Source organism: Alosa sapidissima, chromosome 17 (assembly GCF_018492685.1).
Source record: "Alosa sapidissima isolate fAloSap1 chromosome 17, fAloSap1.pri, whole genome shotgun sequence".
NCBI lineage: Eukaryota > Metazoa > Chordata > Actinopteri > Clupeiformes > Clupeidae > Alosa > Alosa sapidissima.
The window spans coordinates 7,110,022-7,126,633 of record NC_055973.1 but is presented as its reverse complement, the minus strand read 5'-3'; the positions used below and the strand labels follow the sequence as shown (position 1 = coordinate 7,126,633).

Genomic DNA, 16,612 nt, shown 5'->3' with positions numbered 1-16,612 from the left:
GAGTTGACTGAGAGACAGACATAACTTCTGTGATGGTATATATGATCAGCTATATGTGATAGCAGGTGACAAAAATGGATCCAGATCAGAGTGTATGACAGCACACCATCAATATGTGTGTTGTGTATAATTGAGTTTTAGGCCAGAGTAACCTTCGCTACAATGGATCTGATCCTGGGCCAAATACACCAGGAGAGGGCCAAATGAACCCCAGGGTCTGCTACAATCTTGGCTGAGTTGAAATAAACCAAAACAAAGCCTCTATGTATTTTGCAAATAAACTTTAATGTGATGTATGATCCATTGTTTAGAGAGTAGTAATTTGCTGCATACACTATGTACATTCATAGCATAAACAATAAGGATTTCCCACACTAAAGCCAGTACAATGAACAACAGACAACACCAGGTGATACATATTGAAATGAATTACACTACAAGACTGAAATATCTCTCATATATTTGAAATTACACAGTGGATACGATTTGGTAGTTCCTTATCAAAAACTACCCAAAAACCTGCACTTAGGATACTACAGTGTCAAATGCTGACCTTTGTAAAGGCCTAACTAAACGGCTCGTGTCCATTATTGCGGCGCGTAGACGCTTGCAGACGCCTAGCCCTCTCTCCCGTCGCCGCTTGTGGGCGTGTATAGGCTAAAGTGTATGGTGTAACGTTTTATTTTCTGTAATTACACAATGCCAGCTAATGTAGGCTACTAAAGTGGAGATAGCCTACTACTGTTAACATATTTTATTGAAACACTTACAAATATCACTGACATGTTCCTCCAAAGCACATTCTGTCTTGGTTCAAGTCGCCAACAAGGTCTCTTTGATAGGGTGCAGTGGCGAACTTGTTCTAAACTTAACTTCTTCGCCACTATATAGCTTAATATATTTTCATAAAACCTACACGATTATCAGGCGGAACAAATCTTTCTGGCAGGCTATTGTTCCGGACCGGAAGACTAGAGCAAATGACAGAACTTGTTTACCGAAGATGCACTTTCATTGGCTAACCGCATCGCGTTAACCGCTCTCATTTGCATAAAGTTCAGCCGAGCCCAACTTCTTGACGCGCCGCCTCTGTTCGAATGGCCGCGCCGCCTTCCCAAGGTGCATTGCGGAAGCGTAAACAACGCCTTGCCGCTCTCCATAGGAAATCAATGGGCTATGTGCAGCGCGGTGGGCTTTGCCGCGATAATGGACACGAGCCGTAAGGAAAGGGGAAAGGAAAACATTTCTTCACATGTTCCCCTTGTTTTATAATCTTGTCAGGAATAAAGGAATCAACTCCTATTTGTTGTATCTCTTGACATGCAAATGACCAAAACATTGTCTTGCACAGTAATATAGAAGCGTTTGCCATGAAGCATCCTAAAATATGACGCATGGTGAAATGCACACACATACACACAAATAATGACTTTCCTAGCAAACGCACGCAGCAGTGGCAGCACGTCTCTGAAACTCATCAAGACTCTCTCCAATTGCTTTCAGTGGGCATAAGGGTAGGGTACTTAAAAGTGCTTCTTGTGCAACTAGTAACATGGCTATGGAGTTTGGTAGAAAACAAAAGGGGCAAGGAAGGTGTCTGAAGAACAGTTAGGTGGGGATCACACTGACCAGCGGCAGGTTTCCTATTGTTCTTTATGGTTCGGCAGCGGAACAGTGGCAGCGCTGGCGTAACGTTAGTGTTGAGCAAGCTGAGCGTTGAACTTGGTTAAACTTTCAAAGCGCAACACGAGCATATTCAATTGTCAGTTTAGGCAAACCGTTTGTGTTACCATAGGAACGAGATAGAACTTATTATGGTCTGAGCGTTGCGTTACGCTTGCCGCTGGCCAGTGTGATCCCCGCCTTAGGATGAAGTATCAAGGCAATTTCAACTCAAAGTGGTCAGTCTCTTCTTAAAGTAAAGGAAGGCCAGGTAACTGGCCCCACCTAGGACGCCAATCACCAGCGCTGTGCCCACAAAGGAGGGCGCTCTCTTCTTAGCCACTCGGAACGCCGTTGGCAGGACGGCGGAGATCAGGATATTGTTGACGTGGCCCAGAACTCTCCGGAAGGCAGGCCGGTCCAGGACACGCTCGTAGTAGGTCTCCAGGTTGACCCGGCTGCCGTTGCCCCAGTAACGGCGGGAGAGGCCCAGGAACTTGAGGCGGTGCAGAGTGACCGCGAGAGACACGTCGGCCATGCTGAAGAAGTCCCCACACAGCCACATCTGGCTGCCTTCCTCTGGAGGACAGGAAGTGGGGGGTGGCAGTGACGGGCAACAAGCAAATCAAAGAGCAAAGTTTGGTAATACTGCATGTGGGAATACCGCAAAGACCCACCAATGTTTTCACTTAAGATTTTGCTCAAAGTATAAAATTAGCTAAAAAAAATTGCCAAAATTTAAATTAGCTTTAACACACACATGATGGAGTCTGTTCATTTACTCATTGCTACACCAGTGTCCCATCAATTAAATGATGTCCTTTAGATATTTAAAAAAAACGTTTTCATTCATAAAAAAACAATTGTTGAAACTGAACAATTTGGTATGTTTAGATGAAAACGGTCAAATAAAAAGGTTAAAAGAAACCATATTTGACCCAAGGTTTCATCGTTGTTCAGATAATCTAAAAATACATCTCAGGTTACTATCCTCCAAAGCACTGAGAGAGGGATGAAGGAGAGAAGGAAAGAGGAAAGGATGTATGAGAGGACTGAGCCGGTAGATGCAAGCATAGATATTTGAAAGCTAGATACTGCATTGTCCGTCGAGTTCTATTAGGTGGCATACTAATGCAGCCACCATATTGCTGGGTGCAAACAACTTACTGTCTATGGGCAACAGTTACCGACAATCAGAGACACCTTTTTCTCCAATGGCCTACAGTGCTTTTTGCCCCCACCATGATGGCGGAGCTATTTACGTACATTCTGGAGCCCAATGCGATATCTAGCTTTCTAATATCTATGGATGCAAGGAGATGCAAAGAGGGAAAGGGCAGAGGAGTTTTGTACCGATGAAATGTGATATTGCAGTATTATGCTACTCCCTCACTCTCCACCTCAAGCTGGTGTGTGGTGAGCGTTCTGGCGCATAATGGCTGCCGTGCATCAGCCAGGTGGGTGCTACATATTGATGGTGGTTAGTGAGGTTCCCCCTTCATTGTGAAGCGTTTTGAGTGTCTTGAAAAGCACTATTTAAAGGTGCTCTAAGTGATGCGTTTTTAGGCTAAAACATTTTTTGTCACTCACAGCAAACATCACCTCACCATCCGCTAGCTGCCTGTGTCCTGAATACACTGTAAAAAAAACGCGATCTCTGGACAGCCTAGACTCCAAAAACTGCAACAAAAACAACCTGGGCAAACCTAGCCCAAAAATATAACAAACTGTTATAACCAGCAAATCACAGACAAGATGTGCGCTTAGGAGAGTTTCAATTGCACAGGAGGGAGGGGGAGGAAGTAGCGCGCTAGCTCTCTGTTTTGTTTGAATGTCAACAGAAGTGACGTTACCCAGCATCGCTTAGAGCACCTTTAAATCCAATGTTGTTGATGTTGTATGAATTCACTGCTAGAGGTTCTCCTCTCACCTGGCGTCTCCTCCACCCTCCTCTGTAGCTCTGTCTCCACCTGGTCCATTACATTCTCTAGCTCATCCAGCAGCTTCTTCAGGTACTTCATGTTGTCATGATCAAATAGCTTAGACTGCAATAGAAAAAAAGAATGTGTTCAAAGTCAGGGTGGGTGGCAAACTAACTGAAACGTAAATGCTAAGGTTGTTCACTGAACGCAAAATTCAGAAAATGTTCAGTATTGAGATTGATGGCCATTGATTGGTATACAATAGTAATATATAGTGTTTGTTGTGATAACATTCAACATGTTGATTGATTGAGTGATTGATTGATTCAAGGGACAATGTTAAACAGAAAAGAGATTGACTTCTTTAAGTCACACTCACAGATCATGCACACCTGGCTCTTACCTTTAAGCGCCTCTGTTTGGCAATGTAGGCGTCTTTGAGATCAGGATTCTCTGCTGCCAGTTTCTTCAGCTCTGACTCTGTGTTTCCTATCTGAGCTGTGGAGACATTGCACAGTTTGGAGATTATCCACTCACTAATTGTCCACTGACTAATACCGAAAAATGTGTACTGGCCAAAAGCAAAGGGTCAATGTGTAGACAGGTGTGATAAACTAGAGCTTCAGCATTCACCTTTTCAGTTACCTTATTTACTCTCTTATACTGGACATTTACTGATAGTGGAAAACTCGTTATAAATGCCTGACATAAGCTACTAATAGTATTACTAATCCCCTTGATGAGGAAATTTTCTGAACAGTGCCAAAAACATATGGATTAGCAGGGTAAATGGAGCCTGCTATCTTATCCTATTCAACCTAGTCTTGTTACACTGTCCCGCTCCACCCCGCTTCTCCAGGATAGAGTTACCTTGGTGTACAATAAGCGTGTCTATAGTTAACATGCACTGGACCACACAGTTAGCAGTATAGCTGTCCAGAGCAGAGCACAGCCCTAACACAACAGAAGCACACACACACCACATCACAGAAAGCTTACCGCGGATGCGGGTGGTGGCATAGGCAGGGATGTGGGAGTCCACTGTGATCTCGGGGTGGAGGATGCAGCCGTGGGTGTAGGCATCCATCTGGAGGGAGTCCAGCAGCTCCCTGTAGTGCTGCACCCTGGGATAGTACATACTGCCCTCCTCTGGAATCAGCTTGGGAGTGCTCTCTGAGAAACAACAAAGGTGGTCAAGGTAAATCAGCTGTTTCCTAGGTTTTAACTGCATATTTACATACATTAGCCTACCATTCAAGGGTTTGGGGTGACTTTCCTTGTTTACAACACAAAAGCTAATGGAAGATTATTTAACGACAGAAAAGTTTTGAAAGACACAATAAATGTGATGGGTCGTAATTGAAAGTCATTATTTCTGAGTTTGTCACAGACTATTTTTCCTATTTATTACCTATATGTTTTGTTCAAATTCAGTTTATGTGAGTTATCATAGAAGACTGGGGAAAAGTGACACACAACTTTTTATTGATAGTCTATGTAAAACAATTAACTCATTTAAACAATGAGATGGGGCAAATCGAGGTGCCAAAGCCACTGAAGCCACTGGTTTCATTTATAGCTGCAGTGCATAGCCTACTTACCAGCTCAGATCTTCAGTCTGCACTGGGCATGCTGAACTTAAAATGGCTTCGTGCATAAGGTGAAATAAACAACACAAAATGTAATAAATTAAGTAAATGTAATAAATGAAGACACAAGGTGCAAAACAATATGAAAAAAATATATATCATACAAAGAAAACATGAATGTAGAACTGCAGATAGGCTAATTCATTAAATAAAATTTCATAACGATGTTATAATAAAGACAAGGCCATAATCCCGTGTTCAGGTTATGTGAGTGATTTTAAGTCCGACTGACAATATACCATCTCTGAAGTTTTGCTCTAGATAGTCCAGTATCTGGGTCGGGTCGCTGATAACGTTGTCATCGTGCACCAATACGGGGACCTCGCCGGCAGGGTTCAGCTTCATGAACCATGGCTCGTTGTGCTCGCTGAGCGGAAGGCTAACGTCATATTCTTCACATTCCAAACCTTTTTCTGCGATTGCCAGTCTCACCTGCAAGTGACATCCATTTAATAGACCAAACAGCCCCTACCAAATAGACCTAAGCTACTTTCCAGAAACACGTCAGTTCTGAATCTGTACCATTGTGCATTGTTTCATAATGCATGTTTTGTTATTGACAATAGCTGTCTGGGGTCATTTAAGGTCATTTAGATCTAATGTTCTCCTTGACAACTGAACACGCCTTAATAGTGCAAACGAGTAGCATTCTACTATCAAGACCCTTAGGGGCGAATGTAAACATGGTTATCTGCCACCACAGAAATGCCAAATGGGGGAAAAAATACTTTTCTGACAATGGCATAGTTTATTTGTGCAAATACACTGCTCACAATAACATTTCAAATATTCTAGATTATTCAACTGGCCGAAAACCAAGGAGCTCTGTCCACTAGCGTGGTGCTGAAATGTCATCTTCAAACCAACCTTTTGCGAATTGAACGATTGTGTCCAATGATAAAGGGTGAGCTTCGAGTCCTTGGTTTTTGTGCTTTCAACCACGTGTTGCACGTCCTCTGTCGTTTCTTTAACATGTCTCTTCTTCAGAGTTATTTCTTTTTCATCCTGCGCATCAGTGCTATTTTCGTCCGCCATCTTAGCTGTGTGTGTGTGTGTGTGTGTGTGTGTGTGTGTGTCAACATCACGACTTTTCACTGATGAAGTGAGAGTAGGCCCCCAAGCGTCCGGGAGCAGAACAGATGTTCTTTTTTGCCCAATGTATACTTGAATGTACTTGCAATTATCAGCAGACATACTTGCAATTCTCGACAGCAACCCTGAGATACCAAGGTTTAGCCTAACTGTATTCTGGATACCCTACACGCAGCACATATCATTGTTTCCCATCCACTTGGCCTTTAATAGAGTAATAAATTAGACTTTTTTTTGTTTTTGTCGAAGTTTTTAGATGCAATATCATCTTTCAAGCCAATACTGCAAACTATTCTGTAACAAAACGACTAGCCTAATGCCCATTTACTTTTTCCTCTCTGTGTCTAAGCCACATGGTGTCGCTGTTTTAGAAGAGAGGTGGTAGGCTACCTTATACATGAAAAACTATTCTAAACAGGTAATAACAGATTAACAACTCAATTAAAATGTGCTATCTCGTAGAAAATTGCCAGCAACTGTTTTTTATTAGTATTATTATTATTAGGTCCACAAGGGCTGGGCATTTGAATCGTGCAAATTTTTCTAGGCTAGCTTATGCCGTTTTTAGATCAAAATGACTGACTCATGTTCCTGACATCAATATTATAAATTGTGTAGCCTATAACGTCTTTATTGTCGAAATGGAAAACTATTTTTGACCATCCCGAAATGCACCTTCACTTTCCGTTCACACCTGTAGTGTATGAGGGCGCCTTTTTCAAATTTCACCCCAGAGAAGGTAGAGAAGTGACCGGAGCATTGAAATCAGAGGTAAGAGTTAAGACTGAACGTGCAACGGGAGAAGACAGTATTTCAAGGGGTCTCGACGTCCACGCTTTAATCAGCCAAGCGTGGGAGGTGCCACAGAAATGACGTAGCAATTTGCTGTGTCTTTCCTGCTTGACGACTCTCGCCTCTTCTCTCTCCCTCCCTGTACAGTGAGCGAGGGGGGAGTCAGAAAAACAGCCACAGCAGCCCTCAGCGTGCGGCTCTGGTAATTGTGCACTAGCCTATCTAGGCTTCCCATTCATACACTCTCAGCCACTCACGCATGCTTTCCATCACACACAGTCTACATGGCATTTTAAGCATCTTTCCTTAATTTGTTTGCCTGTATGTAACTCTTGCAGAGTCATCGGTTGGCTCATCCAGCTTGATATCATCCTTGGTGCTGGAGTCCGTGGGAGAATTATATTCAAATCGGCACTACGCTGCGATCGCCTAATTTGTTTCCTATTCTGAATGACGGGCGGCGGACGGTTCGACTTCGACGATGGAGGCACTTATTGCGGGGGCTGGGAGGATGGGAAAGCCCACGGACACGGTATCTGCACTGGACCCAAGGGCCAAGGCGAATACGCCGGGTCCTGGTCACACGGGTTCGAGATAGTAGGGGTTTACACCTGGCCGAGTGGGAATACATACCAGGGTTACTGGTCGCAAGGGAAGCGACACGGGCTTGGGGTTGAAACCAAAGGAAAGTGGATCTATCGCGGAGAGTGGAGTCATGGGTTTAAGGGTCGGTACGGAGTTCGCCAAAGCCACAGTACACCTGCTAGATACGATGGAACTTGGAGTAATGGGCTGCAAGACGGCTATGGAATCGAGACCTATGGGGATGGTGGTAAGTATTGCCAGTGGATATGCTGAATGTTTGCTTACATGACTTACTGAAATTATGGTTAAACATTGAGCCATTATATATCTGTGTGGTTATATCATAATTGGAATGTGGCCATTGTACAATATCTGTTTGTTTAGAACTGAACTGTCTGCCAGTTTAAGATAAGACAGAATGAGTCTTGGAGAAAATCGATACGCTGTGGTGTATTGCTACTGATTTCCCTTTCAAGTAGCCTCGATAGTTACAGGCCTACTATGGTATTAGATAATGTAGGCTACTATTTTTTTGCGTAGGCCCGGATTTAAATAATAGCCTACAAAATAGACCTGCGTGATAAATCTGTGGACGCTACTCGTATGATGACAGAAATCAGATCATGTGGTTTACAACCCATGGTCCAGCTGTCAGTGAGAATGCAGTTGAATTAGCTATCGATGCTCAGCCGTTTTAGATTTCAAAGCAATGTGCATAGCCTACAGATGATATACACTCATTCCAAAAATAGTAAAGCTTTTTCTTGTGACTCGGATTTTTTATCTCGCCTAGTCTACTTGACGATAGGGCGCAGAAAGTGATACATTCGTTATCGTGTTTGTGAGACGGATTGCAAGCGGTCGTTGCTTGCGCTCTCCGAACATTTTTTTAAAAAATAATCAAGGATTTGTGTCGACACTCTAGGCTTGACCTGAAAATACAAACGGATTTGGTGGGCAGCGTTGATGATCTTTGAGCTCTCGAGCTTTGGCTCTAAGTCCCCTATCATGAATCGGTAATGAAGTTCTCTTAATTACTTCAGCCTAGTTGGGCGTAACACTTCCGAAGACTTACTCTTACAAAGTCATTCGATCTGGCAAGATCCCCATCTGGACCGCCCAATTGAGAACTGTGATATAATTAAAGTTAATCTAAATACCAGCCATGATGTGGACAGTGCTAAAACAGTTTTAAATCCCTGCTTCATTTCATGATCAAAAAATAAATATGTAGGCTATTGACATAGCCTACTGTATGTTCTGTCTTCTCAATGTGGATGAGTCATATCAAAATCAATCTGTGTTTTTACAAAACAGAAAAGTCAATGTTGTTAACATCATCTTTATAAAGAATGTCATGGGTTCACTACTCTTGGGACATTAACAGTATATTTGCAGCCCCAGGTGAACATTCTGAATATAGGAATTCGCAGCGATTATGTAAAAGAAAAACAGCATCTCTGCTGGATGTAAGACTTTGACCTCTTAGGTAACAAAGGGTTCCTAGAAAATCAGCCCAGCCTGGATCAAATCAGCCTCACCCATCTGTGTGCCACAGTCTGGCAGCAGGCCTGGCTTAGGCAGCCCCGGTTTAGGTGGTCACCTGCTCTCTGTCCTCCTCTCTGGCAGCAGGGAGCATAGGATGCTGCTAAGGGTCTCTGCATCAAGCACCTCCATTCAAATTTACTTTAATCTGAAATGTGGTTGGCACAAGAATTACAGTATGGCTATCTAACACAAGCAGTCTTTTTTTATTCTGCGGATGCTTATAATGCTTTCTAATTTGATATGTAATATGGGCAGTTCTCTCTATACACGAGAATAGATAATGCCTATGACTAAAATTGAACCTGGTATGAGCTTAAAGACTGAATTACTGCTATTTGATGTTCAATAAAGATAATAAAGGCAGCTGCCTATGCGTAAGTGACCCCTAAATCCTACTACATGATTTCTTTAATTAGTCGTTGAGGATCAATTTGAAAGAATTTTCACTGGCAGTGCCTGATTCAGCACAATGGTTGCCATGGTATCTACTGACAGGTATCACCTGACCTATTGACCCCTGCCCTCTGGGCATATTGTTCAGCCCATGGTTCAGCCTTCTTTGTACATTCAAGTCCCTCTGATTACATTCAAGTCCCTGTTGCTAAAATTTCCCTCGGGATGAATAAAGTATCTATCTATCTATCTATCTATATCTATCTATCTACAGTATCTATCTATCTATCTATCTCTGGTGCTCTGGGTATTCAGTCGCTGTAGGCAATCAGGCAGCATGCTGTTTTAGAGAGTAACAAACTCAGGTGTAATGAGGTAAGGTTGAAGTGAAGTTTTATTTTGCTGCTGCCATGTGATTGTGAGATTTTTTTATTTTGTTATTTTTTGCCCTGTGAAGGTACGTACCAGGGCCAGTGGATGGGGGGGATGCGTCACGGTTACGGAGTGCGGCAGAGTGTGCCTTATGGGATGGCAACGGTCATCCACTCGCCGCTGCGCACCTCACTGGCCTCGCTGCGGAGCGTGCAGAGCAACGGCACGCTCCACCAGGACGCGTCCAGCGCTGACACGCCCGTGGGTACGCGCGGTGGCTTCGTGCTCAACTTCCACAGTGACAGCGAGGTGGTGACGGGCAAGAAGAAGGGCCTGTTCCGTCGCGGCTCGCTCTTCGGCAGCCTGCGGCAGCTGCGCAAGTCCGACTCGCGGACGTCCATCTCCAGCAAGCGCAGCTCGGCGCGCAGTGACGCCACCACCATGAGCCGCATCAGCTCCAGCGACGCTAACTCCACCATCAGCTACGGCGAGGGCGACGGGGACTACACCGCACCCGAGGACCACGTGGACGCCACCACCACCGAAACCTACAACGGCGAGTGGAAGAACGACAAGCGCTGCGGCTTCGGCGTGTCCGAGCGCTCCAACGGCATGAAGTACGAGGGCGAGTGGCTCAACAACCGGCGCCACGGCTACGGATGCACCATCTTCCCTGACGGCACCAAGGAGGAAGGGAAATACAAAAATAATGTGCTCGTGCGCGGCATACGCAAGCAGCTCATTCCGCTTAAGAACCCTAAAACCAAAGAGAAAGTGGACCGTGCCGTGGAGGGTGCGCGGAGGGCCGGAGCCATCGCAAGAACAAAAGTGGAAATAGCAGCATCAAGGTAAAAAGCCTGGCTTCAAATTCATTTTCTTGTTGCTGATTGTTTGTTGTTGTTGTCTTGTGAGTCCTTCCCATTTGCACTCCCTACATGAGTGTCACATGAAGAATCAGGATGCTTCTGTAGCTCAACTGCTAGTTTTGGTTAGCATTGGTTAGCGTTGCCGCTGTCAACACGGTCAAGCCACTTTTAATTCCTGACCACTTCAAGGTGTCTCTGTAAATTGCTTTGGACAAAAGTCTCTGCTAAATTCCTGATGTTTACTGTTAACTGACGGAGCAAGGTGCTAAAACCATGGAACAAGGTGCTAACTGCAAGATCAAAGGTCAGATGGAGCAGTACCACTGTTGCACATCTGCTCTGTAAGTGCTGTATGCTTCGGATTAAAACGTCTTTTATATGACTAAATGCAAAGTAAGTACTTGAATGAATGGACAGTCTCTTTGCCAGACAGCTGGTTTCACACAGCACTAGTTAAACATTACCAGCTATGTTACAGTCACAGGCTGCCTACCCTGGGAAATACCCAGGGATGGTTAAGCTCACCTAAAAACATAATCCGTGCAGTATTGATTCATTCATTTTTTGACCTCAGTTCAGTTTCAGTTCAGATCAGTTTATTAAGTCATTTTGCATTCAGAGCTGCAGATTGATTGTACCAGCAAATCTTTTTGGAAAAAGCTCACTGAATTTTGGGGCATCTCATGCAAAAACACTGCAGTGTGTGTCAGTCAACAGACTATCTCCTTTTGACTGTGGGCAAGTTGGGCAAGTTATTGCAGAAAGAGAGCTGTACCCCATGCCTACATTCTCTGGCCTGAAAGAGGAACTTTGATGTGTACCAAGCAAGCCATGTAGTAATGCAAGGAATTGAACATCACACCCTGTGGGTAATATTTGATAACCCATTCCTCAGCTGAATTACTGTTGGTCTAGCAACACCGAGCTCAAATAGCAGGATTCATTCACAGAGACTGACCATGCACTCCTCTCCACTGCTACGAGTTCGACATCACGTTCCTCCTCTATGCCTGAAAAGTGAGGAGGTCAGCGAGGAGGCGGCGGCTTTGACCAGCGTCCAGTGTCCAGTCGGCAGACTCATTAGGAGCAGAGTGATTATTTATTGATGAGACCGAGGAGGAAATGAGAGGACAGAGACGGGCTGAGATTAGGAACGCAGTGATCCGTGGCCGGCCTGGAATCTTACAGCAGCTTGATATCCGACCCTGCGGCTGACCCCAAGCTCAATGAGACAGAGAAAGGGAAGCCAACAACACCAGACTAGCCTAGAGGACGGTTGTTACTGTGCATTATTAAATCAGGCTGTGTGGGAGAGCATATGTAGACAAGAGGATAGACATGTAGAATATTCTCAGTCTCTATTTTGTGTTAACAAAGACAAATAAATTCTTCTGCAAAAAGCACCTTTGTCCTAAGCATACCATAATGCACCATACTATACTACACTATGCAGTAGAATATTATACTGTACTATACCACATTATGCTACACTATACAGTATACTACACTATGCAACACTATATTACACTATACTACACCATACTATACTACACTATACTGTACTACACTATAATATACTATACTACACTATACCATACTATACTATAATATACTATACTACACTACACTACATTATATTGTACAAGACTATATGCTGTGGGACGGATACGCCCAGATGATGCTTGGGTGCTTTGTCTAATGGTATATTGTGTGTTGGATTGTGTTATAGGATAGGCCCTTTAGAAGGCTTCACTTCTATTAATTGTCCATGTCTGAGATGCTCTAAGAGCGATACAGAAGTCACGTATCTCGTGTGCACCGTAACGATGCCGGCCTCCCCTGCCAAGTGCAGCTCCAAGGGGGCATTCTCTTTTTAATGGTCCTGGCTTTGACATTTTAATGTTGTCACACACACACACACACACACAGATGGAGAATGGAAACAGTGTCTGCTGGCAGCAGCAAGGTTATTTAAACCTGCTTTGCTGTCAGCTAGATGTTGAACATACAGATCGTTTGCCTTGTTAAGTTGGTGTTATACTGAATAAACAAGCAGCTGTTATCAGGCATGTGCACAGTCAAACACAGGCAATCTTTCTATCTCTGTGTCTGTCTCTCTCTCTCTCACACACACACACACACACACACACACACACTGTATGCAAAGATCTCTTTCTCTCTCTCTCTCTCTCTCTCTCTCTCTCTCTTGTTCTCTCTCACTCACTCTCTGTTATTGAAACTCTCTGTCTCTCTCTTCATTCTGTGGCTTCCTTTCACTCTATCTCTCTCTCACACACACACACACACACACACACACACACACACACGCATACACAAACATGGTCAGTGGAAGTGAGGTTACTTGCCATTAGAGAGACAATGAAAAGGATTATCCAAGTCTGCCTAGGCATTTCACCGAGGAGAACGGTCACATTAGAATATTTTAATATAGTAATAGCTGTCCCCATTTACTCTACTCTTCAAATAAAGCTGGCTAATACAGACATGCAGGACCACATGCCACACCATTTGGAGAGGACTCTCAACTATGACAGAATAATGCTCCTGCAGCAAGAAATATATGTGGATGACAGAATGGTCTCCCTTGCATGCCTGGATGCATTAAAAACTGGTCAGTTATGCATAGTCGGTGGGTGGAAAGCATGCATGCACTTTCTTTTTCTCTTTCTTTTTGATCCTAAGGCAGCGAAGGACTATGAGAGAGACGGTAGTCTGCGAGACACCTGTGGGTAGATCAGCAGGGAGTGAGTATTGATTTAAAAGCAGAGCAAAGTGCTGAATGAGACCTCTCAGCACTCCATCATTGACTAGGTGGAGGGGAGGGAGGGGAGGGAGGGAGAAAGATTGAGAGCGATGAAATGGGAGAGGATGCGAGAACAAGAGGGAGAAAGAGAGCGAGTGTGAGAGAGAAGGGAGGAGAGGAAGGAAGAAGGAGAGATGGAGAAAAGATAGAGGGTTGGTGCCCTTCACACACATATACACACACACACAAACACACACACATATTTACATCCATGTAGACTGACAAACACACACACACACACACACATACACACACACACACACACACACACACACACACACACACATACACACACACACACACACACACACACAGCTGATCCTCTCCCACCTCCCCATGGCTTGTGGTCCCTCGATGCTGAGTTAACATGATGTGTGTACGAGTGTGCTGGCTCCCTGGGGGCCCAGAGCCTGCCTTTCTGCACCAGGATCAAAGCACCTAATGGGCCCTGCTAGAGACCTCTGACACTCTGAAGCCAGAGATAGCATGCTACCAGGAATTAGCTTTTATTCTCTGGACAGACATGAACAGATAGCATTCAAGTATTATTATTGTATTTATTGTGTGTGTCTGTGCTGTGAGTGTGTTTGTGTGTGTTTATCTGTGTGGGTGGGGAGCGGTGGTTATGAGGTAGGGCAAGAAGAATAAAGCACCTATGAAACACAGTGACATATGCCCGTGTGAGTGAGGGAGTGTGTGTGTGTGTGACAGCACAGATAAGGATGCAATACCGTCTGGCTGTCCTCCTACAGAGGTGTGGCTCTTCTCATTGTGGACACTATCCAACACCGCAGCCCACAGAGAAAGTGAGTGTGTGAGAATGCCACCAGCATGTCACAACACGCACACACACACAAACACACACAGGCCCAAGCCCCAGTGCTGGCTAGCTTACCCGTTAAACACCAGGCCCTGGAATATTTACTACAGTATGTGTTACAGGCATCCTTTTACAGCTGACTAAGAGCTCGTTTGCAGGCTAACGCTTACCGAGCGCTCAGTAGCCAAGCATTAAACTTTAATGCAGTCATTCAGATAGCCAGGCAACAACACCCTCAACCCCCCGACCTCCCCACCCCTCAGCACCCCTCGCCCAGCGCAGTCATAAATATAGCTCCCCTGCCGGCTAGCCTTGGCCTCTGGGCTCAGAATGTGCTGCAGAAGGCCTTTCGGTGAGCGTTTCACCAGCGCGCTCAGGAGCCAGCCGTGCTCTGAAAGGGAAAGGTGATGTATTTAGTGCCGCGGTAACCTTATCAGAGGTTCACGTCAGGACAGGAGGGCTGAGGGAGGGAGAGCTGTGAGTGTGAGTGTGTGTGTGTGTGTGTGTGTGTATGTGTGAGTAAGTGTGTGATTGAGTGAATGATGGCTCCCAGCATGTTCAGTGTTACAGTCTTTTCTTCCTACCCTGCTAAACCAGACCTCTCTGACTGTGAAAGACAGGTTTTGTTTTTGCTTGTTTGTGGTTCGGTAGGACATGTTTTGTGTTTGGCTTTCACAGTGTTTACTTTTTGGCTTTCACTGAAAGGTCTGTTTACTTATTTCCGTCATGGTTTGGAATGAGGTCAGTTGTTTGGTCAGGGGTGTTACTGATTAGAGATAACTTCACATCTTGTCTGAATGCAAACATGAGAGAGTGAGAGAGAGAGAGAGCAGGTGAGGAGGACCCACAGCAGGTGAACAGGTTACCATGACACTGACCACAACAGAACATGGTTAACATTATTTTAGATGAAGTAGCTGAACTGAAAAACTCCTTAATGCTACAGTCTTGTCTTTCATTACACTAGTAATGACCTATGCTAAAAAACTTTGGGTTGCTTTTGATGACTGACCCTAGGACTGTTTAATGTAAGGTGCAATGTAGGGCTGTATATTCGGTAGTTCTCTTGGTATACTGTGTGTGTGTGTGTCTTTTTGTGTGTGTGTGTGTGTGTGTGTGAGAGTGTGAGTGTGTGTGTGTGTGTGTGTGTGTGTGTGTGTGTGTGTGTGTGTGTGTGAATGAGTGTGAATGACTCATAGAGTGAAACTTTGTATACCCCCCCCCCCCCCCCAACACACACACACACACACACACACACACACACACACACGCACACACACACATATCTACCACCATCCGCACGGAGTGTGTGTCTGCGTGTGGGTCCTTTACATTCAGTGGTGGTGTGTCAGCAGTGTGTGCAGCACTGACTAAATAAGGCAAGGAGGGTCTCATCTTATCAGCAGCAGACAGGAATATACAACTCCCAACAGGCAGGCAGACACTGTAGTAGGCCATCACCACATGCCAACATGGGACGTAGTGAGGGAGGGAGGGGGAGAGTGAGAGAGAGAGAGAGAGAGAGAGAGAGGAGGAGGGTAAGGGAGAGAGGGAGGGAGTTTGTGTGTGAGTTAGTGTGTTTGTGTTTGTTTTTGTGTGTGTGTGTGTGTGTGTGAAGGTGTGTCTAGCAGGCTTGTGCAAAATTCCAGAATTGAATTGAAACTGGCTCTTAAATTCCAATTCAATTCTTGAATTTCACTTGCATTTCAATTGAGGCAAACTGAAAGCAGAATTGCAATTCGAATTTTGCACAACCCTGGTGTCTAGGTAATAATAAATAATGATAAATAATAGGGAGAGAGTGGTGTGAGAGAGCTTGTCAGGGAGAGAGAGAAAAAGAGGCACAGTTAGGGGTAGGGAGAGAGAAAGAAGAGTGTGTGTGTGTGTAGGGGGGGGGGGGGGGGGGTTGAGAGATAAGGAGAGTCGTTGTGTTCTCCTCCTGCTGCTGCACCCATGCCCATGCTGTATCCAGTCACTGCCAGCTCCTCACACGCCTGTCCTGCCAAACCAAACATCAAACTTCACTTGAACCGGATCAGACACACAACATGATCTCTTTCGCGTTCTCTCTCTCTCCTCTCTCTCTC

The 16,612-nt window shown here is 44.8% G+C and overlaps 2 protein-coding genes across 2 annotated transcripts in view; one reads left to right on the top strand and one right to left on the bottom strand.

Moving 5' to 3' along the window:
- Positions 1–266: 266 nt before the first annotated feature.
- Positions 267–6,286, bottom strand: gdap1 (ganglioside induced differentiation associated protein 1). The gene is made up of 6 exons (XM_042068791.1): positions 6,101–6,286; positions 5,473–5,665; positions 4,584–4,757; positions 3,988–4,082; positions 3,593–3,707; positions 267–2,241 (listed from the first exon to the last, which is right to left on the bottom strand). The coding sequence occupies exons 1-6, from the start codon at positions 6,266–6,268 to the stop codon at positions 1,889–1,891; spliced, it is 1,098 nt and encodes a 365-aa protein (XP_041924725.1). The 5' UTR covers positions 6,269–6,286; the 3' UTR covers positions 267–1,888.
- A 924-nt stretch (positions 6,287–7,210) lies between these two features.
- The window catches only part of jph1a (junctophilin 1a), a 40,409-nt gene continuing 31,007 nt past the window's right edge, over positions 7,211–16,612 (top strand). Inside the window, exons 1-3 of the mRNA XM_042068223.1 lie at positions 7,211–7,319; positions 7,456–7,949; positions 10,101–10,863. Of these exons, the coding sequence (XP_041924157.1) occupies positions 7,568–7,949; positions 10,101–10,863 (1,145 nt within the window). The 5' untranslated portion in view covers positions 7,211–7,319; positions 7,456–7,567. The remainder of the gene's footprint in view (positions 7,320–7,455; positions 7,950–10,100; positions 10,864–16,612) is intronic.

Excerpts from the sequence above, each read along its gene's own strand:
- gdap1 (XM_042068791.1), bottom strand. The coding sequence starts at position 6,268 with ATGGCGGACGAAAATAGCACTGATGCGCAGGATGAAAAAGAAATAACT. Across the intron at positions 4,758-5,472 it reads AGAGCAAAACTTCAGAGATG|AGAGCACTCCCAAGCTGATT; the intron begins GTATATTGTCAG and ends GTTGTTTCTCAG. Across the intron at positions 2,242-3,592 it reads GAGGGTGGAGGAGACGCCAG|AGGAAGGCAGCCAGATGTGG; the intron begins GTGAGAGGAGAA and ends CCTGTCCTCCAG.